This window comes from Camelina sativa, chromosome 3 (assembly GCF_000633955.1).
Source record: "Camelina sativa cultivar DH55 chromosome 3, Cs, whole genome shotgun sequence".
Taxonomy (NCBI): Eukaryota; Viridiplantae; Streptophyta; class Magnoliopsida; order Brassicales; family Brassicaceae; genus Camelina; species Camelina sativa.
The window spans coordinates 25290421-25317714 of record NC_025687.1 but is presented as its reverse complement, the minus strand read 5'-3'; the positions used below and the strand labels follow the sequence as shown (position 1 = coordinate 25317714).

Below are 27294 nucleotides of genomic sequence, written 5' to 3'. Positions count from 1 at the left end.
TCGTTATTGTTTTGTCTTTGTTATGTTCTCTGTGGGGAAAACAGAGATTTCATCATCATTATTATTTTTGTTGAGTGATCCAGCCACTCAATAATACCCTCTAATAAGCATGCATTTTGTTGTTGTGGTCCACTTTTCTTCCACATTATTTGTACGAATTTACGGGTTAACTCCTAACCGATGAAAGTTGAAATTCGGATATTTTCTACATATCATACATAGCTCTTTAATAATGAGAAATAACATCGCGGATCCGGGAAATGATGTCCCCGTTACTTGTAAATTCATTGGTATATTCTAGCTAATCATAGCTTTTAAATGACAGAATTAAATTCTTGAATTAGGCATGGTGATGGCAACTACAACTATGGAAGTGTAATTAAAGCCGCGTAATAAAACACTAACACACAGAATTTACTACACTTGACCCACACATTATTAAATCTTTTTATACTTATTAATTTAGACTAATAATCATTTTATACTTATTAAGTCACTGTGGGTTTGAAATCATAATCATTAACATTCCCAAGTACTTGTTGAAGATGATGAGCGATATCCTCCGGCCAGTGAGGTTCGAGCTGTGGTCGTTCCGGTAGAACCCACCGTCCGTCGCTGCTCTTGACCATCCCTTTGTTCTCGTCTTGTCTCCAACAAGGCGGCACGTGGTACTCACTTCTCAAGAAATCACAACTCTTATTCACTAAAGCTATGTCTCTATTTGTCGCTGAACAAAACATAGTCTCTGCTTCTTCTTTTCCATGATATCCATCCACCAAATGAAGCAAAGCTTCTAGGTTATGTGCACAACCCAAATCCCTAGTCTGTTTAAGAAATGGGCTTTTCTTGTGGTCCAAGGCAAGCTCGACACCCACATGCGCGTAGCTCCATGGGAATGATGTTTTTTCTTCTACATACTTCTGAAAGTGAAACTTCTCGTTTGCGAATATCCCTGGAACAGAAGGTACCTTGTCGTGTATATTAACCACTCTCAGAACCTTAAGCCCTAGTTCGTCGCATCGTTCCTTGAACCTCAAGTTACCAACTCGAGGTCCTGAGAAGGAGAATACAGTAATTGGGACTTTATTATTGTTTTCGGGTAAATAATTCAGGTTAAGCTCCGCGATATCATAAGCACTGACCAAGGCAAGAGATGCACCGAGGCTGTGCCCTGTCACGGTGATGCTTATCTCATGACCTTCTTCTCCGGTGCCGTAGTACTCGAGAAGCCGTTTGACTTCGGCCAGAACCTGTTCCCGAGCCGAAAACGAAGAGAATTTGCAAGAAACTTCTTTCTTGGTGTACAAGTCATAAAAACCTAGTTCAATCTTGATCAATGGGTCGTCACCGAAGTTAGCTGAACAAAGAATATCTTTTAAGTCATAAATCCATTCGAGATAAGTGACTGTGCCTCTCCAAGCGATGACTATGTCACGTCTTCCAAGTCGACTTACCTCTTCTTCGTCCGTAGCTACAGCTACATAACCCATCCAGTTCGCATGTTGGCTCCAAATGGAGCTGAGTTTGGATTTCTGAAAGAAGTTTGGGAGGTTGATGTTGGATGTTGCGTAGAGGTAACATGTTATGGTGTAGCCTTTGTGGAGATGTAAGTCAAGGTTTGAAAAGAAATCAGAAGGATGGTATTTGCAAGAGCCGCAATATTTAGAGTGAGGATCGAAGTCGAATGAGTCATAGCAACCTTGAGCAAATTCGCCATAACGTATGATTTCTCTTCGAAGATGATTGTTCATAGGATCTAGTAGTCCTTCCCAATTATTGCAACCTTGAACTTCTCTCCAAATATCTCGAAGACCAACTTCTTCCTCTTCTTCTTCTTCTTCTTCTTCCTTTTCATCTCGTTTCTCGTCTAACACATGAGTTTGTTTCTTTGGCAGATTCTCTTGAGTCGTTGAAGAGCTTGTGCTTGTACATGAAGACGAGCAAATGATGGAAGAAGTCTTAAACTTTGTTGTCAATATTAGGGTTTGAGCTTGGGTTTTGAAGATGTTGTTAGGAGAAGAAACGAAGAATCTTGGGTTCTTGACAGTTATTGGTGATGATGGAGAAGCCATTTAGATTTTGTGGCTTGAGAGTTACAACTACTAGAGAGCGCAAGTGAGAGTATAAATATGTATATGATCGTTTCAATTAATTAAATTTGGTTTTGGTTTTTTTTGGTGGATGATCATGATTTGGTTGGGTTACAAAAGATTGATGATGAATTTGGTATGAGTGTCTCTCCTTATTGTTGTGTATTTTAATGGGGTCGGTGAAGAAGAGAGAGACGTGCAACTAATGGAGGTTTCTTTCAGTCTTGTACAAAATGGCCACACATCGTGTAACACGTGTATGTATATGTCTATTAAATATGTAAATAGATCCACTCAAGAAACAAAGAAGTCATCCACTTTGTTTTGAGATTGGAGATACTTCCATTTCAAGTGATTTTTTTTTTCGTTTCTTGGTTCATTTCAAGTGATTGTAGAGTCTAAAAGGGAAAAAATACTCTTATGGTTGGGATTTGAAGCTTTAAATTAATTAGCTAGTGGTACATCATAATGATGATGAGTTGGAGAATGTAATGATATTTCTTTGCTCAAGGTACAAAAATTTATTTAGGGATCGTGGAAGGGAATAATTAGAACAATAGTGCTAACTTTCTATGCAATGATAGTCAAATTATCAATGGTTGATATTGTTGTTTTCTTTTGTTGATACTTTTTCTAACAGCCAAACAAAGTTATTTTTTTGCTTCTGAAATAACATATTTTAGTTACTATAGTTTGACTTTGACCTCAGACTCACACACTCTGAGAGCGCCGTGAAATTTAGTTTACTCTTTCAATAGTAGCCTAATGTAAAGGTTTACAAGTGGGTTCCATTGATTCATATAACCAATATAACATGAAATTCTTAATGAAAATGAGAACTTGAGCATTACAAGCCCATCATAAACTATCTTACTTTTGGCAAAGCCCTATAGATCTTGACCACTAAATGAACAAAAGTACAAAACACTATATATAAGTGCAACAAATAAGAGATTTAGACATCAAAAATTATAGTATTACAGTTTTGAAAGCATCAAAATCATGAAAGTTTCATTTAGTGCAGCTTTACATGGTTCTGAAGTTGTGTATGCGCAAATCTTTTTAGCAACTTATCTTTAAAATCCTTTTGGGACAATTTTTTCTTTTTGGTTTACGCAGTCCATTACTTTTAGCTAGAAAACCGAAGTAACAACCGGAAATCTACGTCAGAGAGAGCATTGTGTGAGCCTACAAACTTAATTTGGTGACTGATATGGAGTTAATCGTGCGAGTAGAAGAGATCCAAAACTCAATTATATGTTTCCTTTAAATTATAAATAGAAGAAGAAAGAAATTAAAGTACTTTGTTTTTATCGTTTTCAATAATAATAACGCATTTTTATTTGAAATCGCATATCTTTTATTCCATTTTGATGCTTGTATAAAATATTCTAAATCATAACGTATGCGTAATACTTCTTTTCTCATGACCAGAAAAACAAAGTTAAATTTCTTTTCATATTTATTTGTTTTTAGTTATACAGTGTGTCATTTTCCATTCCACCAATTCACTCTAAATATATATAAAACTAAAAGTAGACTCGCGCATCACGCGAGATAAATTTATAACAATATTAATATATCTTAAATTTATTAAAATATTTAAAATTTTATATTTTATGTTTCGATAAATTATTTTATGTTTGTTATTTGTTTTGTTTTTAAATAAGTATTGTCAGTCACTTAAAATAGACGACTATTGATTAGTTAAGCATTAAACTGATTTTTTTTGTTAATATAAAAGGCTATTTCAAAATATTGAGTCTGTATCCCATAATATATAGAGCTCTTTAGGTTTTGATGCACAATGAAAACGTACAAACATTTTTTACGTAGGAAAAAGAACATTGATACGTATAAAATAAAATGCGGCTGATCATGGACATTATGTGTTAGTTTGTCTGCTTTTAATATAATCTATAAAACATCAATATCTTTTAAAATCAGACACCTCCAAAAAAGGCGAGACAGTAGCTTGAATTTCTCAAACAACTTGTTCTTGAGCCGAAACTCATGCTCTTCATTCATTCTCTGTATAATTAATTTCATTAATTAGACAACTAAAGGTAGCATAAATAATTTTGATATTTATATATTACGAGCATGCTTCACACATGCTTAAAACTTTTATTATTATAATTTGAATGTTTTAGCAATAAAATATTTTGATCTTAATGAATTATACAAATGAATTCAAATGCATTTGTGTTCTAGAAGTAGAATTAATTATGTTCTTTTATTCATTGCATTTGGAAAAGAAAGTTCTCTGTTAAATATTTTTATATTTTTATCACGTACTTTATATCTATTGAACATACTATATGCAAACTGAATTATAGTTTATAATTGAGTAAAAAATGTTATTAATATATATTGATATATTATTATATCATATAAAAATTGTTTTTTGTTTTGTGTTATACTTTTCTGTTTAAATATATATATATATATATGTTGTATTATACTCAAAATGACCAACAAAAAAGAGTAAAAACAAACCATTGTATTATCGAGTAACTTTTTTTAGTGTTATCTGCATAACCTAAGAGAACATAAAATAATTGTTCACCAGATATTCTTTTTTTTCTTCTATGTTCTTATTTCTAAAAATCGTGTAATGGATGGAAGAAGAGATAACTAAAATCTTCCTACTTCTCCAAAACATTGTTTTTCTCTCTTGTTCCCTTCGTCTCTCTCTCTCTCTAGAATGTAAATGGGATTAGCTTAGGGTTTAGTTTGGATCTTTCGACTTGATAAACACGTGGTAAAAGTGAGTCTCGTTAAGTGCGTATTGATGAAACTTGCACACATGGTCAAATCCCATTGTCTTGCTCTGCTTGCGGGTAAGCACTATCATCACATCATCAACAATCGATAATGGCTAGGAAAAATAATGGAACATTTGAGAAGAGAAAAAAAAGTGCATACTTAGTATAACCCAAACAATAATGTTGTGAAAAGAAATTAGATGTTAATTATATTTTAAGAAAATAATTAAGACTAAATTGTGTAAGGAAATAAAAACTGAATTTGGAAGAATCACATGGCTTTGGAAACCCATATCATGAGTTATATATTACCTAGACGTCCAAATCTTCCTCAACTCTAAACCCTAAACCATTGCAAAACCTTCTCATAAGAAGTCATAACCTATAAATAAAATAAAAGACTATGGAAATGGTTATCGGAAACAAAGTTGATAAACACATACAAACACAATTGTAACATTAAGGAACAAATTTAAAGTAATATTATTCGAAATAGTTAATATTTGTTTAAACTCATTTTCATGTGTAATACATACAAACACACTTGTATAAAATATAGCATGGGTAATAAGTAGCAAAAATTTTGTGACTAAGATATTAAATCTATTAGGATTTATGAATTATGATCAAAAACTAAATTTTTTATATTAAAAATTTATCAAATGGATCAAAAGAAAAAAAAATTACAACATTGATATACAAAATAGGCATTCGAAACAACATTTACCAACATTTACAAGTGTGATTGTGTTATGTGCCTAAGACCTTCTCCAACTAACTCTTTCTAATAAATAACCACATTTCACATGTTCACTTCTATATATACACCAAAATTTCGACTCAACTTATTTATTTCAAAACCTACAAAGTCACATAAAGGATAAAGTTAAACATTACAAAATTTAGAAAATTATGTTAGAGGTAGAATATGATGTTTGATAGACTTTGTCAACCTATTTATAGATAAATTTGTAGTAGTATGAGAGGTTTTTCATTTTTTTTGGTCAAACATCATGAGAGTTACAATTACATTTTAAAGAATAAATATAGCATAGGTTTTGTCTGTTCTTTTTTTGTAAAACACTAATTGTAATTAATACATTAAAGTGTTTTCAAATGATGAAAGATTTGTTTTTAATTTTTTGTCAAACATCATGAGAGTTACATTTTAAAGAATTAATATGCCATAAATTGTATTAAAGATTACTATTAAAGAAATGAAAAATATCATATTGTTTTATATTTTGAAATTATTTTAGAATAAATTGATTTAATATTTTGGCACAAAATCTGTGAAACAAATATTATACTTTTTTGTCAACATTAGTAAAGAATTTAATAACAATATTATACTTTTTTGTCAACATTAGTAAATAATTTCATAACCATCACATTATATTTTTCCAAAATTATGATATTAATATTTAAATCTTTAATAATCGGAAATTCATTTTTTCCAAATTTATGATATTAATTTTTAATTCTTTCTTATATGCAAAATTAATATTGATAAATGATACCTATGTGAAATTATAATGTTATGTTAGTTATATTAAATATTGATAAATGATATCTATATATAATTACTAAAAAGACATTGTATAAATGTCAATATATTTTTTAGTGCAGAAATATCATTAAATTTTAGTGAATATAAAATGTATGTACTTTTAAGAGTGGTGTTCAAGTTAAGACGGGGGTGAGTAAAGGGCTGGTGTTCCAAGCAAAAGAGATTTCTCCTGCCGGCCCAATAGCAAAAGGAACTCGTGGTTTTAAATCTGGTGGGGCTTCTGGGCCTAAATCTCGGAGGCAGACACACCCGTTGTCTTTCTTATCATCAGATCACACCCCGTTGTATTTGCAGTTACAACCTGAGGTTCGAGGGGATCCAACCCGACGACCATTCTGGTTCGAGGCTGCCTGGTTAAAGCATGAGGAATTCAAGGATATGTTGGAGGCATCTTGGAACCGAGAGTTGTCCACTCCCTTGGCTTTGAAGAATCGTCAAGTAAAGCTTAAGCAATGGAACATAGAATTCTTTGGGACATTAATAGGCGTAAGGATAAGTTAATGAAGGAGTTACATGAGATTCAAGTTTTGATTGATTTAAATCCGATGGATGCTCTGTTAACAAAGGAGGCAGATTTACATAAGGAGTTGGAGGTAATTTTGGAGCAGGAGGAGATGGTTTGGTTTCAGAAATCTAGGGAGAAGTTCATTGCGCTTGGAGATCGTAATACACGATATTTTCACACCTCAACAATAATTCGACGGAGGCGGAATCAGATTGAGATGTTGAGAGGGGAGAATGATGAGTGGATCTCTGATCCTCAGGAATTGGAGTCGCTGGCGGTTGGTTACTACAAGCGCCTTTATTCAATGGAGGATGTGCCAGAGGTTGTGGAGAAACTACCGATTGAAGGGTTTCCACTCCTTTCTGCATCTGACTTGAGAGATTTGGGGAAGGAGGTTGTAGCTACGGAGGTGGAGTCTTCATTATAGAGTATGGGAAAATACAAAGCTCCGGGACCTGATGGGTTCCAGCAGGTGTTTTACCAAGGTTGTTGGACTGTTGTGGGAGAATCTGTGATCAAGTTTGTTTTGAATTTCTTTACTATTGGGGTGTTACCTGCGGAGATGAATGATGCACTGGTTGTTTTGATTGCCAAAGTAGTCAAAACGGAGAGGGTAACTCAGTTCAGACCTATCAGTCTCTGTAATGTCCTTTTTAAGGTAATTACGAAGGTGATGGTCTTGCGGTTGAAAGCGTTTATGCCATGTTTGATCGGTCCGGCGCAAGCAAGTTTCATACCTGGGAGGTTGAGCACCGATAACATAGTGATTGTTCAGGAGGTTGTTCATTCAATGAGAAGGAAGAAAGGGAGGAAGGGTTGGATGTTACTCAAGATGGACCTTGAAAAAGCGTACGACCGTATCCGATGGGACTTTCTTGAGGACACTTTGAAGGCAGCACGTCTACCCGATAATTGGATTAGATGGATTATGACATGTGTCACAGGTCCTTCAATGAATATATTATGGAATGGGGAGAAGTCAGAAGCTTTCCAACCGGCTCGTGGTCTTAGACAAGGAGACCCGCTTTTGTCATATCTGTTTGTCCTCTGCTTGGAGAGGTTGTGTCACTTGATTGAACGCTCTGTTGGGCTGGAGGAATGGAAACCAATCTGTTTGTCGAGAGGGGGTCCAAGGCTCTCGCATATATGCTTTGCAGATGACCTTATCCTGTTCGCGGAGGCCTCTGTGGCACAAGTTCGAATCATTAGACGAGTTTTGGAGTGCTTTTGTGTAGCTTCAGGACAAAAGGTGAGCTTGGAGAAGTCCAAAATCTTTTTCTCCGATAATGTGAGTCGAGAGTTGGCTCGAATGATCAGTCATGAGAGTGGTATTGGCTCGACTAGGGATCTGGGGAAGTATCTTGGCATGCCAGTTCTACACAAGCGGATTAATAAGCATACATTTGGTGATATGGTGGAGAGAGTAGCGTCTCGTTTGTCGGGATGGAAGGGACGTGCGTTGAGTATGGCAGGTCGGATCACTCTAACTAAAGCAGTTATATCAGCCATTCCAATTCATTCGATGAGTGTCATTGCATTACCTAAGTCCACTTTGGCTCAACTGGATAAGATTTCGAGGAACTTTATTTGGGGAAGCACACCTGAGAAGATGAAACAACATTTAATTGCATGGGACAGAGTCTGTTCCCCAAAACGGGAGGGTGGTCTTAGTATTAGATCAGCGGTTACTATGAATAAATTTCTGTTAGCTAAGATAGGATGGAGATTGATTCATGATGGGGAGAGTCTCTGGGCGCGAGTTCTGCGTCGCAAATATAAAGTGGGCAATGTTCAAGATACTTCCTGGTCAGCCGTCCAGGGTAATTGATCCTCCACTTGGCGTAGTGTGGTGACCGGGTTGCGGGAAGTTGTGTTCCCAGATATGAGCTGGGTGCTTGGGGATGGGAGATCAATCCGTTTTTGGTGGGATAAGTGGATTTCTGACAAACCCCTGTTGGAGGCTGCGTTGGTGGACATACCGGGTGAGCTTGTTGATCTGCGAGTTAGTGATCTATGGATTGCAGGTTCAGGTTAGGACATGTCACGCATTGCCCTGTTTGTTTCTCACTTCACGCTGTCATGCCTTGTGACAATGGTGGTGGATATGGTGACGGGAGCAAGTGATAGACCATCATGGGGACCAAGTCCGAATGGGAAGTTCACGGTGAAATCTGCACATTATTTCTTAACCCTTGACTGGACACCGCGAGCTGATATGGGTGTGTTATTTGGCAAGATATGGAGTCTGAAGGTTCCAGAAAGGGTGAGGGTTTTCTTTTGGTTGGTTGTGCATCAGGTTTGTCAGGGGTTTGTCAGGTGTGCAAAGGGGGTGAGGAGACAATTATCCATGTCCTCAGAGATTGTTCAGCGATGTCAGAGTTATGGAGTCGAATTGTTGGTCCGGATAGAAGAGGTCAGTTTTTTGGCCAGGCTCTGCTGGAGTGGGTGTCAGGGAACCTGGGAGACACGTCAGTTAAGCATGATGTTCCTTGGGCTACTTTGTTTGGTATAACTGTATGGTGGGGATGGAAGTGGAGGTGTGCAAACGTTTTTGGTGGTCTTTGTAAATGCAGGGATAGGGTCAGGTTTGTTAAGACTTGACAAAGGAGGTGCATCATGCAAATTTGACTTGTCGAGGAGTGTCCAATGCAGCAAGTCGAGTGCAGAGGTAGATTGCGTGGGTTCCGCCTCGGGAGAGTTAGTTTAAACTTAATAATGATGGTGCTTCTCATGGGAACCCTGGTTGTGCTACGGCAGGGGGTGTTATTCGAGATTGTATGGGGGTGTGGATTCAAGGTTTTGCGCTAAACATAGGACATTGTACGACTTCATTAGCAGAACTTTGTGGGGTCTATTATGGTTTGCACATCGCATGGGAGAGACGGCTCACTCATGTGGAGTTGGAGGTTGATTCAGAGTTGGTAGTGGGTTTCCTCACGACAGGGATAGTGGACACTCATCCCTTGTCCTTCCTAGTACGTTTGTGCTATGGCTTTCTTTCTAGGGACTGGCCAGTCCGGGTTACACATGTGTATAGGGAGGCTAACCGTCTTGCGGACGAGTTATCGAACTATGCTTTCACTCATCCTTCGGGTTTGCAGCTGTTTGATTCTTGTCCGGAATGTCTTCTTTCTGTTTTGATGGAGGATACTAGAGGATCTGCGACATCGTGATAGGTTTGTCTTTAATTTTGTTTTATGTTTTAATAAGAAGGGAATTGTCTCCCTTTGTCTCACCAAAAAAAAGAAAAATAAATTAAAAATTTTAATAATTGAGAAATGAGGATATATGTCAAAAATATATGCTGCCAAATGTCGTTGTATTATGCAAAGTTAGGAGAAAACTTTCTCATATTATATAATATTTATTTTATCAATAAAATAAGTAGGTTAACACGTAAGTTAGGTCATAAACAAAATAATATTTCGTGGAAATAAAAACAAATTTAAATACCTGTCGATTGTAAAAAAAAAAAAAAAAATGAATTAAATATACAATTTTTGAGGAGTAAGGTTGACTTGTTCTTCCCCCGCTCTTCGCTGCGCTTGCACTCTCTCACTCTTTCTTCATCTCAAACCCAAATCTTCTTCGCTTTCTCCTCTTACACGGTTACACCAAATCGTGCTTTCACGTTCCTCAGGTTTTTCTCGATCTCAGATCACCCTAAAGTCAGAACCTTTTTACCAATAGATGAATCAAAGATCTGATCGTCAAAGTTTTAGCTTTCAAGAATCGTAATTGTATTGTGATCTTTAGGTTTATGGACTCTTTTCGTTAAGATTCTAAAGATTCGTGCATCTAATCTTTATCAATCTTCAGGACTCTTCTTGTAATCATGGAGCGGTTAACATCTCCTCCTCGTCTAATGATAGTCTCAGATCTTGATGAAACAATGGTACAAAACGCCCTTAACGACTCTGTTTCTCTCTAAATCTTGATTCTTTGATTGGTTGATTGATTGATGTGAACATGTTTTTGGTTTTCATTTCTGCAGGTTGATCATCATAATGATCCTGAGAATCTATCTTTACTGAGGTTCAATTCATTGTGGGAAGACGCTTATCGCCACGACTCTCTTCTTGTCTTCTCAACGGGAAGAGCACCAACAATGTACAAGAAACTGAGGACACAGAGACCTTTGTTAACACCTGATGTTATCATTACATCTGTAGGAACTGAGATTGCTTATGGTAACTCCATGGTTCGTGATGATGACTGGATTGAAATCTTGAACAATAAATGGGACAGAGGAATCGTCGAAGAAGAAACCAGCAAGTTCCCTGAGTTAACTCTTCAGGTACTCTACTCTATATGATCTCACCATATACTTGATGTTACTTACTTGTCCATATAGTGACCAGAGAGTGTGATCATTGGATGCAGAGTGAAACTGAACAGAGGCCACACAAGCTTAGCTTTCATATTGATAAGAGTAAGGTTCAGGCAGTGACGAAAGAGCTATCTCAGCGGTTGGAGAAACGTGGGGTAAGATTGCTACAGAACTTTGTCTGATCTCTTGTGATCTATCTTTGTTGCTTTAACAACTTTGTTGTGTTATTTTCAGTTGGATATCAAAATAATCTTCAGTGGAGGAAACGCTTTCGATGTTTTACCACAAAGTGGAGGAAAAGGACAAGCTCTTGCTTATCTGCTAAAGAAGCTCAAGACTGAAGGAAAGCTCCCTGTTAACACTCTTGTTTGTGGGGACTCTGGAAACGATACTGAACTATTTACTATTCCCAATGTTTATGGTGTCATGGTTGGTTTTACGTGAGGTCTAATCTTCTGTATTGCGCAATTGAGTTTTCATGTTTTCTAATCTTGTCTTTTGTTTTTTTTTTCATAGGTAAGCAATGCTCAAGAAGAGTTGTTGGAGTGGTACGCTGAAAACGCCAAAGACAATTCAAATATAATCCATGCGTCTGAGAGGTGTGCGGGTGGGATTATACAAGCCATTGGTCATTTTAAGCTCGGTCCAAATCTTTCTCCGAGAGATGTTTCTGACTTCTTAGAGTGTAAGGTGGATAATGTGAACCCGGGTCATGAGGTTGTCAAGTTTTTCTTGTTCTACGAGAGATGTAGACGAGGTGAAGTTGAGAACTGTGAGACATACACAGCAAGCCTCAAAGCTTCATGTGTGAGTATCATAACCTTGTTTTTCTCTTTATCTATTTGTAAATCTTACTGCATCCATTGAAGAGATTAATTTATCCTTTGTCAAACCACTTCAGCATCCTGTGGGTGTCTTTGTTCATCCATCTGGCGCTGAAACATCTCTCAGAGACACCATTGATGAGCTTGGCAAGTACTATGGAGACAAAAAAGGGAAGAAGTTTCGGGTTTGGACAGATCAGGTCTTAGCAACAGATACTATGCCAGGGACTTGGATAGTAAAGTTTGATAAGTGGGAGCAGACTGGTACTTAAAAAGAAAATCTTAATATGTTACACTCACACACATACATCCCATATTATATCTTCCATAGTCGTTGAATATTCAAATTATGGATACTGCAGGGGATGAGAGGAAATGCTGCACAACAACTGTCAAGTTCACCTCAAAGGTAAGAGATGATTAAGAAGGCATCATACACTACTGGTATATGAAGTTATAGGTTCTGTTTCTTGAGGATTGAAACTGATATTAAATTTTTCAGGAAGGAGAAGGGTTTGTGTGGGAACATGTGCAGCAAATATGGTCGGAAGAAACAGAGATAAAGGATGATAACAACTGGATCATCTAAATCTTTTTTTTTGGAATTATCCATTAAAACATTGCAACACACAAAGAAATCTTATTTTTGGTTGAATAAAACTCACATCCTCATAATCTTGCAACTCAAGTTCCCTAGAATCTCTAGGGTCCTTTATGCAATTCACATAATCTTTCAGAGATGTCAGTCTTGTATCCATATGATCAAAATCTTGAATCGAAAAGATTAATCTTGATTCGAAAAGATTAATCTTATTATCAAAAAACTCTATTCAGCTTCTGAAAACCCTTCTCCCGCTGACTTCATTGAGTAGCAAATATTGTATGTAACTAGGTATGTTATTGATTGTATCTAAATAAGTTTTTTCTTTTTTTGGTAAGGTTGGTTGATTGTATGATTTGTATCTAAATAAGTAATGTGTGTCTCTTGATATAAGATTGTTTCACAAAAATTAAGAAAACCATTTAATTTTTTTGTTTTATTCATTTTTAATATATTTTCTAATCTTTTTATTGGTCAAAACATTAAAATAGTTGAATAAAATTAGAATATTCACCAAACATTTGCATTAAATCTAAAACGATAAGTATAACTAGATTTTAACCCGCGGTACACCGCGGGGTTATGTATTTTTGTATATTTTATATAACTTACTAAAAAAACATTATGTTGGATCAAATATTTGTTTTAAACTTTTTTACAATAATATTTAGATATTTGTAATTTTATTTTCTTTATCTATTTTAAAAAAATTATTTTCATTTGAAATTTAATTAATCAAAATTCTTTTATTTTGGAATTTAATTAATCAAAATTAGTTGTTGTGAAAGTAAACATCTGTTAATATGTATAATACTTTGTAGTTAGTATAAAATTATTTAAATTTTATTCACCAATTTGAAATTAGTTAGTTTTGTCTATGAGTATGATGGAGCGGGTTAGTGTTGGTTTTTAAATTGTTTCATATAAAATTAAGTTTTAAAATATTTTGTTTGTGTTTTTAGACCAACCCGCAAAAATATATAAGTGTACTAATATTAACCTAATTCCCATCACATACATATGATTATTTTTAGTCTAGGTTTGGACCCGTGGATATAAAAAAAATAGTTATTAAAAAAATAGTTAGTTTTGTATCTGAGTATGATGGAGCGGGTTAGTGTTGGTTTTTAACTCCTTTCATATAAAATTAAGTTTTAAAATATTTTGTTTGTGTTCTTAAACCAACCTGCAAAAATATATAAGTGTACTAATATTAACCTAATTCCCATCACATTCTTATGATTATTTTTAGTTTAGGTTTGGACCCGTGGATAAATAAAATTTTCTATAAATTATTGTTGCTTTTTTAGTATTGTATTGATATTTACACAGATAATATTATTGATATTACTCATATGACTAAATTTGATGTATTCACTATTTAAATTGTGCAACAGGATATATATATTTGTATTTGACATCATAACTCTATAAATGACACATCTTTTTTAGTCAAAAGACATATATCATTTTGTGGATTTTAAAACAATAGATATATATATATATGTAATATAATAAAATCATACATTATTAGTTTATTTTTTTATTTTTTCTACCCACTTTGACATCAATTGCTCTATCCATTTTAACATAGAAAACATGTATAATGTCAAACCAATTATGGAAAATCGAAATTGAATAAGGTAAGATACTATAGTTTCTTTTTCGTTAAAACATTTTAAAACTTGTAATTAAAAAGGAAAATAGAAATTGATGTTGTTTAGATATTTAGGGAAATATATATATTTCCACACTCGATTTTCCTAATTTATTTATTTTTTTAAAAAAAAATTTGTATTAAATGTTTTAATTACAATGGCATATGATGTAAATATTGCCCAACTTCAAGCCTTATTCTCAAAAATGTTGTGAAAATAATAATGTAGATGATACAAAATTTTAACTCTAGCACGACAACTAATAAAAAACGGAGGGAGTATAATATAAGAGATTTCGGATTTTATAAAAGGATTTCTATTATATGTATATTATATATATATATATATATATATATATATATATATATCTCAAAAACTATACTAATTACGTAGATTATAATTTAGCAAACATGTGTCAGTTTCCATTTGAGCGAATGAATTGTTAACAGTAAAAAAATATGGTGAGTGGTACTAGTGTGAGAAATGTCAACTACTACTTCAAAAGAAATGTTTAAGTAATAAATTTGCCAAGACTAAAGCAAAAGATAAAAGGTAATAAATTTGACTATGGGCTATATTATATTTAGACTGTAGCCACTTCTAAAAGGAAACTTCAAGCAAATACAATTTCCAATGAGAAAAATAGTTTAGTTCCATTCCATCACTCAAGAATGATGAAAATATGTCCACAATATCATAGGCAACAACACACACCAAATTTGAATCGAGGAAAAAAGAAACATAAACAACAACAAAAAAAAGAAAGAAACATGGGACTCGGAAATAAACATATCCAAGTCTGGTTCTGGTTTGAATCCTTTTTGGGGGATGAAACTTAGAGTCTGATGAACCCTTTGTCTCTCAAACTCTCTACAGTTTCTTTAATGCTAACCTCCAATGGCACAAACTCAACCCCAAGAGACTCTGCTTTCTCTTTAGACACTTTATATGTTGGAATATATATCTTTTCATCTGCACACCTGCAGCAATCAGGTTTCAATTGATTCTTGTCAAAGATCTTCTCTTATAATTTAACAATTTCTATTTGACATTAAAAACGGAAACACTTACTTCTCAGGGAGTTGGAATTCAGGGTAAAGATCATTCAAAATGTTAACAACTTCAGAGTAATGAGCAACTCTCTCCACTAAACAGTATCTTCCATTAGCAGTTGGATTCTCAAACGCTTGAATGTGAGCGTTCGCTACATCTTTAACGTTAACCCACCCGAATGTCGCATTAGGAAACGTCTGTGCTCCTGAAAATGTAAAAAGCAATGTTCAAAGCTTAGTAAGTGTGTGAACCAAACCAATTGCTTCTGTAGTTTCTTTACCTTTGATCAAGCTTAGTACTGCAGCAGCACTAGTGTTTAGCGTTGGCTGTAAGAGAGGACCAATCACCATAGCTGGATTTATCGAAACCAGCTGTAACTCGTTCTCTTCCGCGAATTTCCACGCTGCGTTTTCAGCTAATGTCTTGGAGAGTACATACCATAGCTTTTGATAAGAAACAGAAAACATTGATTTAGCCAAAACAGAGTGATAACTTCAACATCACGCAACCAGAATTCATACTGATTTAACCTTGGAAGCTCTGCAGTATTCAGGATCGGCAAACCAAGACTCGTCAACTATGGTTTCGGGTGTTCGAGGCATTCCATTGAAAGCAACAGCTGCTATAGATGAGGTTAATACGACTCTCTTAACAGAGGAAGTCTTCAAACATGAGCTTAGAACATTGATTGTTCCTTTCACTGCTGGATCAAGTAACTCAGCCTGTGAAAACCAAATCACAATCAATTAAAAATGGAAGATTTAATAACAAGCGAATGCACCAAATGAGAGAGGGAGAGAGACCTGAGGGTCCTTGACATCGTGATAGAATGGTGATGCGGTGTGGAAAACTCCTTCACAACCATCGATTGCTGAATCGAAAGAGCCTTCTTCTAACAAGTTTGCTTTGAACAATTTAAGCCTTTCCTCTGCTCCTTCCAATGCAAGCAAATGCTCTGTTTTCCTTGGATCACCTGTTCCATTTAAACATATATACATAGTAAACAAATCTATGAATCTTGAATCATCCGACAATTACAAGATCTCTAATTCTTTCTCGTCTCTTCAAATTTCATTACAAAAAAAAAAAAAAAAAAAAAAAAAAAAAAAAAAAAAAANAGACTCAAATCATGAAAATGAGCCTTCTATCTAAACCTAAGAGAAACTATATTCGATACATAAATTTGGAAGAGATTGGAATAGAGAAAAGAGACGGACTTGGATCACGAACGGAGGCTTTAACGGTGTAGCCGCGGAGAAGGAGAAGCTTAACAATCCATGAAGCAATGTAACCTGAAGCTCCTGTCACACAAACTGTCTTCTCTTCTTTCACACACTCTGTCTTCTCTTCTTCGCTGCTCATTCTTCTTCTTTCCGATCTTCTTCTCAAACTATTTTTCTCTTTTTTGTTTTTCTTTCTGTGTTTTGAATTCTTCGAAACTGAGATATTCTTAGCGTTTCTGCCTTTTTAATTTCCTGTTTTGTTTTTTTGGGTTTCAAAGCGCGCCATTTTTAGGAAAGAGTTGGTTAGAGTTTTCCTCGGGATTTTTCTCTACCAAGTGTGTGACTCTCTTAATCTCCTCCGTACGTTTATTCATAGACTAATACTTCATTGGTATTGAAGAAAAACCGGGAAAATTCCAGTTTTCGTAAGATATAGAAAGCTACATTTTCATGACACTGGAGTTTCTATGCCTTGATGTGACTGAACTGTTGTTCTTAACTTCCCTCAAAGGCGGTCTCGAGCTCGATGGTTTCATTGTTCTTCCTTCGCTGTGCTTAGACCAATCTCCGTTGTTGCTATGCCGGTTTTCTTTCAACCGACAAATCAATACCCTCTTCTCTGACTCTGATGGCAATTTGTTCTTCTCCGGTTCTAACTTATCTTCTTTCCTCAGTCTCTTGATCTCTTCTTGTAAACCACAAACCTCTGCTTGTAGGTTTTTCAACTTTGTCTCTGATGATAACGCCTTTCTTCGCCATCCTTCAACCTAAAAACATTTGGACGTTTGTTAAGTCACGGCCGACTTATGCTATATATGAGAAGTGAGAACTATATCTTACCGAGGAATGTAGATTTTGTAACTGAGAATCTGATTCGAGAGCGCGGTTTTGCCAGAAATCGCGACAAGATTGAAGTTCCTCCATTTCTTTTCTCACTTGATTCAACATCTCTTGCATTTGTGACCATTGCTCTGCTTCAGCTCTTACTTCATCTGCGATCTTCCTCATAACTGCTTTGCATTGTCTAGAGCAGTCTTTCTTTTCCTCGTGCGCTTTAATTGCCTGGAACAAAATATTCATCGTCACATACTATACATGTAGTAGAGAGTAGAGAGTTTGCTTTCACAAATCTACCTTACTATACATGTCTTGTAAAGATGCATCTTGACGATCAATACATTTGGATACAGAGCTTGGTGCAAAGAGACTTGATCCATATTCTTTCTCCATTCTTTCTAACAATACCCCTTTCGACAAGGCCTCCATTTTACTACTCAATGTATCTATCTGCACCCAAAAAAAAACATCATAATTCAAAACCATGCTAAAAAGACTAATTAGGCCATTTGCAGTGAATTATGTCTCACTCACATTGCCATTATTGTTCCTGAGAGAGATTTGATCAGAATGGACAGAGAAGCTAGCTTCTGCCATTTTCTGAATCCCTTTGACACAAACCTCTTCGGAAACTGATTCATCGAACCTCTCTAGCTCTTTCCTTAAAACAGAAGCTTTCTTGTCAAAATTATGTCTGCAGTTTCTAGCTTCCACGTCCTTAACTTTTGGAGACTTTAACTCATTCAGTTTCTCTACCAAATAACTAATCTCATCTTCCAAAGGTTTGCTCTCTTTCGTCCCTTCTGAGATTCTCTGTTTCCCCTAAATCAACATAAAACACAGCTTCAGTCTCAAAAACATTCGCAAAACACAACACACACAACCCAAAACATCAGATTTGACTTACAGAGAGAAGAGTAAGAACAGCAGATCTAAGCGTCTTCTCCATCCGTTTCTTCCTCCTCTCCATCTTCTTCAAAGCAATCTCTTTCTCTATTCTTAACAAATTACACTCTGATCTCAACATCTCCGCTTGAAACCTCCACTTAGCTTCCTCAACTTTTTCATCAACCGCAGTAGAAGAAGAAGAAGACAACCTAGTCCCACCAATCTCTCTCCCGTCTGCAACTTTCCCTCTTCTCCTTCCTTCTTCCTCCTTCTCCTCACCACCATTATAATTCACCATCGCAAACGATGTCCCTCGATCAAAAGTCCTCTCTTGGTGAAACAGAACCTCCAGTTTCACTCCCCGATCCTTCTGAGACAAAGAAAAAGGTGTAGTCTTTAAGCCCTTTGCGGCACTTCGTCGAACACTATGCCTACGTGGCAACTGAAGAACCCTCGGCGTCGGAGAATACTGCCACTTCGATTTCCTCATCACCATCGCTTCGTTTCGTCTCTCCATTTTTATGCACCGCCGACTTTAGCAACAAAAAAAGAAGCGAAAGTATCTGTCTTTTTGTCTCTTGTCTGATGGTTATTGTCAGAAGAAGGAAGAAGAAAGGTCTGGTCTTTCTCTGTCGGATTTTGAAAAATAAAGTCTATGTTACCGTTGCAAAAATAGAATCACTCGAAAGCAGAGAAGAGAAGAGACAACGACATTGGAGAAATCATCAAAGATTGGTAATTTAAAAAATTGTGTCTTTTGTTTTTTAAAAACCAGTGTGTGTGTTGTGTTGTGTAGTATATATATAATGCGATCTTTGGGGGTCTGGTTCTCGAGTAAAGCCTACGGCGAGAAAGATAAGGAGGAAAGGGAGAGAGAAGCCTCGTGAAGTGGAGCCATTTTCAAATAAAAGCTGTGTTGTTGTGTTTGTGTTCTTTGTGTGTAAGTGTTTTAAGTGTGTGTGTGTCAAAGTTCGTGATGAAACCGCTGCTTCCTCTTTCTTATTACCAAAGAACCTCATTGGATATCTCATTAATTAAATACATAGTGACTAGTGGGTGTTTTTTTTTTCTTTTTCTTTTTTTTGTCAACGACTACCAGTGGTTGTTTTCTACTTTTTAAATAGAGTTTATTCAAATATACTGTATTACTTATTTGTTTATTTAAGGTTCAAAAATAACTCAAATTCAATTCAAAGTTAAAAGTTTTTTGTTTAATATGTTGAATATCAACTATCTTTCACCTCTAAACTCAGTGGTTGTTTTACTCCAAGTCATGTTTTAAAAAAAAAATTCAAATATATACTTATGTAGCTCAAAACTACCTCTTTTGGTTACTGGCGGTTTTCGAAGCGAACAAAAACTTCTTTTTCCTAGTTTTTGATTAATTACTATCCCTTGTTTTAGTGTCAAATTCTGATATTTACAGTTTAAAGAAATCATTCAAACAAAAAATATACTTGTTTGTTATTCAAGATTAAAAAATAACTCAAATTTCCTTTAAAATTAATAAGTATTTTTAATATGTATTGTTGTATTATACTTGCTGTTTAAATATCATTTTTCACCTTTGAACTTAGTGGTTGAATCCATAGTTATATAGTAACTGAAAATTATTTCTATTAAAAAACATAATAAGTATTCTAATTTTCTCTCACTTTATCGGGGTGTTCTAAACAAAGTTGAGTCAAGGAATTTTAATGTGATAGGCAAAAAATATGGTTTAATATATCAATAATATATATAATAAACAAAAAAATATGTATTTTAGTGTTTAAATTTTGTTTAAAATGAATCTACAAAAAATTTGAGTAAAACTTATTAAAATTTACCATTCCAACAAACAAAAAGAAATTACAAAATAACAGACAAAATTATTAAAAAAATATATATTAGAAATATGTAGTTTATTAATTTGCATTATTCAAGAAAGCGGTTTAGGCGGCTGCTTAGGTACTAGGCGCTCAACATATGCTTTGATAACCGCCTAAACTGCCTAAAATTGCATAAATTTTATTTTCATGTTTATTTTTGATTTTTAACTACATATATTTAAATTATTAAATTTTGTATATGTATACGTAATTATAAACATTCATATGTTGTTAATGTAACTTAAATAAATGTATTTATATGAATATCTCACTGGTTTGTCTATGTCTCTCTTTTCATTTTGATGTAATCCCTAAAACTAAACTAACCCTTTAGTTTATATGTAGGAAACATAGTGATTGGACATAGCATAGAATTTACAAAATTGAGATATGTTTTTCTAGAAATTAACATAGATACTCATGAGCCCAAGTATATTTGAGATACTTATGAATATTTTGCTAAGAATAACCTTGGAGGTCGCTCCAATAACATGAACCTGATTAATCTAGTTGAGCACTTCTTTTTGCTTGAGTAATTATACGTAAAAAAAAAATTCTAAGCGATTGTTTTATTCATTTTCAAGTTTTCACGTGGTGTTCACTCTTTATATATATTATTTCTAGAAATGTTTTACACTAGCGATCGGTTCGGCACGCAAATTATCAATTACCTAAAATTTATTTTTCTTATTGTACAAAATATGTTTGAGTTTTGTATTTTGAACTTCCAAAATAAATCCAATCCAAAACAAATCAATATGTAGTCATGGAGACTCCTAGAAATTTTTAAAATGATAACAAATTCTAACTATATTTAAAAGAAGGAAAATATTATTGTTATATCTATATTAACATTTTTAAAAGTGCATTTATTAATCTACCATTTTAGTTATACTTAATTACATGAAATGTCTTTGAAAAAAGTATTTCCAAATTGTGTCTTGTTTCCATAAATTTCTCTACCTAATTCAAACATAAATATATGATTCTCTTTTCACAACTTTTATTTTATTTATATTTAAATTATTTTGAATTAATATATAATACATTTACTTGATAAAATTTTGTGATTTTTCTGCATATTATGTGATTCAATTTTTTTAACGGACATATATTACTCAATCGATGAATTTACAAAATTTGTATACAACGTCCCACATTGCTTGGAGAAATAGAGTAATGGTTCAAAGTCATATTATAAAATAAACCAAAATGATTTTGAATACGAATCAGCTGGAAGCTTGATTTATCATGTATTCAAATATATAATTTTTATATGATTTATTCCGATTCTTTATTTTAAAGAATTAAATTAAAAAAAAAATTAAAATATCATTAACTCGGTTGGGTAAAACATCATTTAATTATTTTGTTAACATTTTCAATATTAGAGTAATAGACATATCTAATAAAGTTAATTAAATTAATGATATACAAAATGAGATTATCTCGCAATATGTTGCAGGTTAAATCATAAAATTAACAACCAAAATACAATTATATAATCATAAACACTAAACAAAAGTAACAAACAAATACAACTTAAAAGGTATGGCATTAACATTGATGGCTTGAAACTCATTTGGGTGGGTGAAGATCAGCGTCATCTGTGCATGGTCAAGTAGTTGATGTCTAGATGCCACAAGGACAGCATTAAGATATGTACCAAGTAAAAATATATAGCAGTTAAAGACATTTAGGATAATTCTATGAGTTCAATACTGTCAAAAAGCTAGAAGTAAATTGTATTAGTCTTTTTCATTTTATCAGTTATATTTTCAACCTAAGCAAAAAAACAAAAACAAATACAACTTAAAATTTCATTTTTTTAATCACAAATAACTTCTTCCACCTGTTAAATCTAATTACTTTCAAAAATGGAATAAAAGCACCTCCGAATTTAATTCCACCTGAGACTACTCTCATCCGTATTGGTTGGTGTACGAAGAAGTGAATTGAGCTCTGGACCTTTTTTGCTTCTTTTTTGAAAGATTGTATTGTTGAAAAAAATCAAGATTTATTTCACAAAACAAGAATGAACCTAATTCTTCTGGACACTACATAAAAAAGCTTCTAGCACTCTCTTTAGAAAGGGGCTTAAGCTTTTGATCAAACGACCACAAAGCTCATCGTTATGTATGCAAAAAGAGGATAGCACAAAGATACGTGGCAAACTGGCAACAACCCATTTAAAATAAATTCATATTTTGGATAAGGAAATGGATCGTAATCTCTCAAAAATATCAATTCGTTTTGTGTTCCCCAACTTTTTAAACACAAGTCACCAACCCATCAGATAACAGAGAGATCAAGAAGATCACACGTGGGAAATTAACTTACCAGTTTGCAATGGCGTCAATGACCATGACATCTCCATTTCTCCCTACCGTCTCTAAGCTTCCGGCAAACATCTCCGGCAACAGCAGAAGAAGCCTCACCGTCGTCAAAGCCTCCACCAGCGAGAACACAACAAGCTTGGAGAACAAGAAGCAAGAACAGAGCATGAAGATGAGAAGGGATCTGGTGTTCACAGCTGCAGCTGCGGCTGTGTGTTCCTTAGCCAAGGTGGCAATGGCGGACGATGAGCCAAAGAGAGGAACAGAGGCTGCAAAGAAGAAGTATGCTCCTGTCTGTGTCACAATGCCTACGGCCAGGATATGCCGTAACTGAATTCGCTATATAACCAGTAACAATTCATATGCCTCTGAATATATGTCAGTGAAAACTGTTCTCAGTGTGGTTTGTAATGATGATATATTGATCAAATCTATAGAAACCCTTTTGTTTATGTAGTTGAATCATCCACTGATGCGATCACAAACCTTAAATAACTTCAAATCAGCAAAAAATATTTAAGCTTGGGCAACAAATCTTTACAACCGAACGCACAATAAAAGCAGTATAATCCATTAAAAAAAATCAGTTGCTGGGGTTATATCAGGAGTCCCAGTGATTTCCCAGTAGTCTATAGTTTTCTGAGGCTGCCAGGTTGAGGAGAAGACAACACTAACGTACCTCTGGTTTATTTATCTTCTTCTGTATATTGAAGAGCAACAACAAATCTCAAGTTTCTTTCTGATGCATTTCTGCATTCTGCTATCTCTACTCCATTGGGCCAGATGATGTTCCCTCCTCTTCACCATCAAATTCTTGCTCAACGCCTTTGACCTGTATTTTGTACAAGCGCTTCGGTGAGTCATACTTGATGATTTAAAAACAAAACAAGAGACTATAACAAGATCATAATGAATAACGGAAAACATAACAGATCTGATGAATGGTAAGACCACTGTTTATCAGTATTACCTCAGATACATAATGCATCAGCATATTCTCAATTCCTGATTTCAAAGTAACAGATGAACTTGGACAACCGCTACAAGCTCCTTGCATTCTAAGCTTAACTATACCAGTTTCCCTGATCAAAACATAAACCTCTGATAAGGATATAGAATCAGATCATCTTAAACAATTTCTCAAAATCATAGAAAAAACTTACGTATCGAATCCACAATACTCGATGTCCCCTCCATCATCTTGAACTGATGGTCGGATACGCGTCTCCAAGAGTTCCTTGATCATTGCCACAGTTTCAGAGTCATCCTAATCGCATGTTTTGCCAATGTGGGAGAAAAACAATTTTAATCATTTGGCATTCAAAAGTGTTATCCACAAAAATATTTGAAGAACATATGGAAGCCTACCTCGTGAATAGCGGTATCCTTGGCAGCTGTAGCTTGCGAGTCCAGAAACAAAGGCTGACCAGATGAGTAAAAGTCCATTATCACTGCAAAGATCTCAGGCTTGAGAACATCCCATGTCACATCATCTGACTTTGTTACAGTAACAAAATCTGACCCAAAGAAAACTCTAACTACACCTGCATCATCAGAGAAGTCTTTAGTCACTAAACAAAGATCAGGTAAGGAACTAACAAACGTACATGTTTGTTTGTAGCAAAAGAAGGCTAAGAATACCATCAATGGCGAAAATGTCTTTGGCCAAAGGTGAACCCATAGCAGAACGAGAATTAGGGAAATCAGCACTTCCAACCTCCATAACTGGTTTACCAGGATTAAACATGAGAGATGAAGGGTTTGGCGTTGATTGCGTTTGTATAAACATTGTCCTCCTTTGCACTGTTCCCATAAGAGTTTCAAAGTCATGTCATTTCAAGAATCAGGAGACAAAGATTACTCCTTTTTAACATTTTTGATAAGCTAATAAAACTCAAATCTCAGATAAAGCTAAAAACATCATACCGATCCAATTCAGGGGAAGGGAAGAAGATCTCAAAGAGTTGCGAGAAGTATTTGTAGTTCTGGAATCCAATAAACTCGTCGGCAAGTGCGTCGCCGCCGCCGAGATAAACAGAGGACGATGTGATATCAGAAGAGAAGAACAAGAAGGAGCACAAGTTACAGAAGCTGTACGCCGCGCAAGAGAATTGAGCAGCCTCGTAATCCCTTTCATGATCTTCTTCTTCTTCGTTGCCTAAGCTTCACCAAATTAAGGTTTCGCCGGAGAAAAAAAAATCGCAAAACGGAGGACGGCGAAAGAGAAGCTTCGTACGACGTGGGAAATGGCGTGTAATATCTACCGTGAATTGCCCGTTACCGTTAACGTCAATTACTTAAACCGGATTAAACCGAACCATAATTTCTACAAATTCTACCAAACCAAAGAATCATAATTTATGAACGAGAACAAAAATCTTTGAGACAAGCCTTGAGCCACAATGAATATTAATTTGGTTGCTGCAATTCTACAAGAACCAAGTGAAGTATTACATTTTTAGATGCACATTTGTCTTAATAAAGCTTCTCTATGCCTATATCTAAAACAATGGAGTTCAGAACAAAGAACAAAACTTCTCTTTAAAACTGAATCTTCAACCTCAGCTTCAATGAAACGAAATCTTTTAGACAAGATCAGCTGGCATCTCGCGGATTTTAGTACCGTAATGCTTCTCAATATCCTTGAGATCCTTCTTGTCCGAAGATTTCACAAAGTTAATGGCCACACCTTCACGACCAAAACGACCAGCTCGTCCAATACGATGAATGTAAAGCTCCGGGTTGTTGGGTATATCATAATTGATGACATGTGAAACCTAGTAAATAAAGATTACTAATGTCAACTTCAAGTTTGACACTGATAGTTAAAAGACAGAGAAAGAGAGGTATCATACTGTTTGAACATCGATCCCTCGTGCCCATACATCTGAGGCAATTAAAACGCGGCTTTTAAATGACCGAAACTGGTTCATGATTTCATCTCTCTCCTTTTGACGTTTGTCTCCATGCATTGATGAAACTACGAAATTGCTACTCCTCATCTTCTCAGTAAGCCAATCCACCTTTTATATATACATAAATTTCAGATCAAAGCTTTCACATTTATCAACAAAAGATTATAGGAACCAAAGCTTACGACTACGAGTAAATGATTTTTAAATACCTTTTGTCTTGTGTTGCAGAAGATAATAGCCTGATTAATAACAAGCCTTCCATAAAGATCGCAAAGAGTATCGAACTTCCACTCTTCTTTATCAACATCAACATAGTATTGTTTGATTCCCTGAAAACTTAAAAAGTTGTAATTTATGCTTTGCATGATGAAACTAAAACTTAAAAGCATGAAAATGTCAGAAGATAAAAAACTCACTTCCAGAGTCAATTCATCAGGTTTCACAAGTATCCTAACAGGATCTGTCATAAACTTTTCTTGCATCTCCAAAATCTCTTGAGGAAGAGTAGCAGAAATCAAGCAAACCTATTATAAATCCAACTTTTATTAGATTCAAATTATCAACAGAAACAGGAGTTAATCAAATAACTAATATTCATTGAAACCTGAATATCATGTGGAAGAGATCTGTAAACGTCGTAAATCTGGTCTTTCAAACCTTTACTCAACATTTCATCTGATTCATCAAGAACCAAAAGTTTAACAGCTTTAGTCTGTAAACTTCCTCTCTTTATCATATCATAGACTCGACCAGGTGTCCCAGACACAGCATGGACACCACGCTCCAGCTTCTTGATGTCTTCTCCAATGCTCTTACCACCGATGCAGGCATGCGCCTGAATATTAGTATGCGTCCCAATAGCCTGTATAGTCTTCTCTGTCTGTGAAGCCAGCTCTCTTGATGGAGACAACACCAATGCCTGAACCCTTGAAACCAAAGGAAAAAAAACACCAAATTTATTAGTAAATATGAAAGTAAGCCTTCCTCATCCTAATTACAAAGCAAAACCATCAACCATGTTGATTAGTAAAAAGCTTTAAAAAAAAATCTTGCAGCCTAAAAAGTAAGTGTTCCTCAACAATCACAAAGCAGAACCATTAACTATGTGTAGTAACAAATCAGAAATTGCAAAGTAGAACCATCATCAACCATGTAAATACCAAATGCAAAACAGCTAACGCAGTTCCACTTCTTAATTACAGAGCAAGGGCATTAATCACAGAACAAATATTGCAGCCATAAGCAAGTGTTACTAATAATGCTAATCACAGGGCAAGACCATTATTAATCATGCTAATATAGAGGAGAGAGTGACCTAAATTGGGAAATATGAAGAAAAAAAAAGGGTTTCAATTTGTTAACAATCTCAGGTGGAAAATAAGAGAAGAGATCGTACTTTCTAGAAGAAGTGTTGACGATTTGACAGACGGAGATAGCAATCATGGAGGTTTTGCCAGTACCAGACTGAGCCTGAGCTATAACATCTCTTCCTTTGAGAATAGGCACAAAAGCTCTCTGTTGAATCTCAGATGGTTTCTTGTAACCGTAGTCGTAAACCCCTCGGAGAACTTTATCGTTCATCCCCATGTCATCGAAACTCTTGATTGCTTTGATCCCTTTAGTCGTTTCGAAGACCAGATTCTCATCATCCAAAGCTCCTTCGCTTTTCCGATCTATTCCTTTCGCTGCCACCATGATTCTTAACTCCTAAATCTCTCTTCTTGCTCCTGGAATTAAGAGAAGTGAAATAGATTTTTTCCTTGTTGCAAGTTTTGGAGTTTGAAGACGAAATTGTCGGGAGAAGAACTGACGAAATGTGTCTGGA

The 27294-nt window shown here is 35.0% G+C and overlaps 7 protein-coding genes across 7 annotated transcripts; 2 read left to right on the top strand and 5 right to left on the bottom strand.

The window, feature by feature from the left end:
• Positions 320-2211, bottom strand: LOC104778053 (phospholipase A1-Igamma3, chloroplastic-like). The gene has a single exon (XM_010502417.1). It carries the CDS (start codon positions 2070-2072, stop codon positions 489-491), a length of 1584 nt encoding a protein of 527 aa, XP_010500719.1. The 5' UTR covers positions 2073-2211; the 3' UTR covers positions 320-488.
• LOC104778051 (probable sucrose-phosphatase 1) lies at positions 10447-12825 on the top strand. The gene is made up of 9 exons (XM_010502416.2): positions 10447-10573; positions 10753-10828; positions 10928-11230; positions 11317-11418; positions 11498-11692; positions 11780-12070; positions 12165-12351; positions 12450-12496; positions 12590-12825. Exons 2-9 carry the CDS (start codon positions 10769-10771, stop codon positions 12674-12676), a joined length of 1272 nt encoding a protein of 423 aa, XP_010500718.1. The 5' UTR covers positions 10447-10573; positions 10753-10768; the 3' UTR covers positions 12677-12825.
• On the bottom strand, positions 14970-16790 carry LOC104778050 (cinnamoyl-CoA reductase 1-like). Its single transcript, XM_010502415.2, has 6 exons — positions 16617-16790; positions 16203-16372; positions 15930-16121; positions 15680-15842; positions 15418-15604; positions 14970-15326 (listed from the first exon to the last, which is right to left on the bottom strand). Exons 1-6 carry the CDS (start codon positions 16759-16761, stop codon positions 15182-15184), a joined length of 1002 nt encoding a protein of 333 aa, XP_010500717.1. The 5' UTR covers positions 16762-16790; the 3' UTR covers positions 14970-15181.
• Positions 17041-19286, bottom strand: LOC104778049 (nucleoprotein TPR-like). The gene is made up of 5 exons (XM_010502414.2): positions 18367-19286; positions 17994-18281; positions 17757-17909; positions 17463-17684; positions 17041-17389 (listed from the first exon to the last, which is right to left on the bottom strand). Exons 1-5 carry the CDS (start codon positions 18862-18864, stop codon positions 17063-17065), a joined length of 1488 nt encoding a protein of 495 aa, XP_010500716.1. The 5' UTR covers positions 18865-19286; the 3' UTR covers positions 17041-17062.
• Positions 22461-23010, top strand: LOC104778047 (photosystem II 5 kDa protein, chloroplastic-like). The gene has a single exon (XM_010502412.2). The coding sequence runs from the start codon at positions 22568-22570 to the stop codon at positions 22886-22888; it is 321 nt and encodes a 106-aa protein (XP_010500714.1). The 5' UTR covers positions 22461-22567; the 3' UTR covers positions 22889-23010.
• On the bottom strand, positions 22987-24831 carry LOC104778048 (nifU-like protein 5, mitochondrial). Its single transcript, XM_010502413.2, has 6 exons — positions 24481-24831; positions 24196-24357; positions 23923-24098; positions 23718-23821; positions 23525-23636; positions 22987-23386 (listed from the first exon to the last, which is right to left on the bottom strand). The coding sequence occupies exons 1-6, from the start codon at positions 24689-24691 to the stop codon at positions 23321-23323; spliced, it is 831 nt and encodes a 276-aa protein (XP_010500715.1). The 5' UTR covers positions 24692-24831; the 3' UTR covers positions 22987-23320.
• Positions 24947-27294, bottom strand: LOC104778046 (DEAD-box ATP-dependent RNA helicase 34). The gene is made up of 6 exons (XM_010502411.2): positions 26866-27294; positions 26074-26395; positions 25886-25993; positions 25679-25798; positions 25410-25577; positions 24947-25331 (listed from the first exon to the last, which is right to left on the bottom strand). The coding sequence occupies exons 1-6, from the start codon at positions 27162-27164 to the stop codon at positions 25140-25142; spliced, it is 1209 nt and encodes a 402-aa protein (XP_010500713.1). The 5' UTR covers positions 27165-27294; the 3' UTR covers positions 24947-25139.

Excerpts from the sequence above, each read along its gene's own strand:
- LOC104778048 (XM_010502413.2), bottom strand. The coding sequence starts at position 24,691 with ATGAAAGGGATTACGAGGCTGCTCAATTCTCTTGCGCGGCGTACAGCT. Across the intron at positions 24,099-24,195 it reads AGACATTTTCGCCATTGATG|GTGTAGTTAGAGTTTTCTTT; the intron begins GTATTCTTAGCC and ends CTGATGATGCAG. Across the intron at positions 23,822-23,922 it reads AGGATACCGCTATTCACGAG|GATGACTCTGAAACTGTGGC; the intron begins GTAGGCTTCCAT and ends ACATGCGATTAG.
- LOC104778046 (XM_010502411.2), bottom strand. The coding sequence starts at position 27,164 with ATGGTGGCAGCGAAAGGAATAGATCGGAAAAGCGAAGGAGCTTTGGAT. Across the intron at positions 26,396-26,865 it reads GTCAACACTTCTTCTAGAAA|GGTTCAGGCATTGGTGTTGT; the intron begins GTACGATCTCTT and ends TTTGGTTTCAAG. Across the intron at positions 25,332-25,409 it reads GAGGGATCGATGTTCAAACA|GTTTCACATGTCATCAATTA; the intron begins GTATGATACCTC and ends TTTATTTACTAG.
- LOC104778050 (XM_010502415.2), bottom strand. The coding sequence starts at position 16,761 with ATGAGCAGCGAAGAAGAGAAGACAGAGTGTGTGAAAGAAGAGAAGACA. Across the intron at positions 16,373-16,616 it reads AGCCTCCGTTCGTGATCCAA|GTGATCCAAGGAAAACAGAG; the intron begins GTCCGTCTCTTT and ends TAAATGGAACAG. Across the intron at positions 15,327-15,417 it reads GAATTCCAACTCCCTGAGAA|GTGTGCAGATGAAAAGATAT; the intron begins GTAAGTGTTTCC and ends TGATTGCTGCAG.
- LOC104778051 (XM_010502416.2), top strand. The coding sequence starts at position 10,769 with ATGGAGCGGTTAACATCTCCTCCTCGTCTAATGATAGTCTCAGATCTT. Across the intron at positions 12,352-12,449 it reads TGATAAGTGGGAGCAGACTG|GGGATGAGAGGAAATGCTGC; the intron begins GTACTTAAAAAG and ends TGGATACTGCAG. Across the intron at positions 12,497-12,589 it reads CTGTCAAGTTCACCTCAAAG|GAAGGAGAAGGGTTTGTGTG; the intron begins GTAAGAGATGAT and ends TAAATTTTTCAG.
- LOC104778047 (XM_010502412.2), top strand. The coding sequence starts at position 22,568 with ATGGCGTCAATGACCATGACATCTCCATTTCTCCCTACCGTCTCTAAG.
- LOC104778049 (XM_010502414.2), bottom strand. The coding sequence starts at position 18,864 with ATGGAGAGACGAAACGAAGCGATGGTGATGAGGAAATCGAAGTGGCAG. Across the intron at positions 18,282-18,366 it reads CTGTTCTTACTCTTCTCTCT|GGGAAACAGAGAATCTCAGA; the intron begins GTAAGTCAAATC and ends ATGTTGATTTAG. Across the intron at positions 17,390-17,462 it reads TACAAAATCTACATTCCTCG|GTTGAAGGATGGCGAAGAAA; the intron begins GTAAGATATAGT and ends AAATGTTTTTAG.
- LOC104778053 (XM_010502417.1), bottom strand. The coding sequence starts at position 2,072 with ATGGCTTCTCCATCATCACCAATAACTGTCAAGAACCCAAGATTCTTC.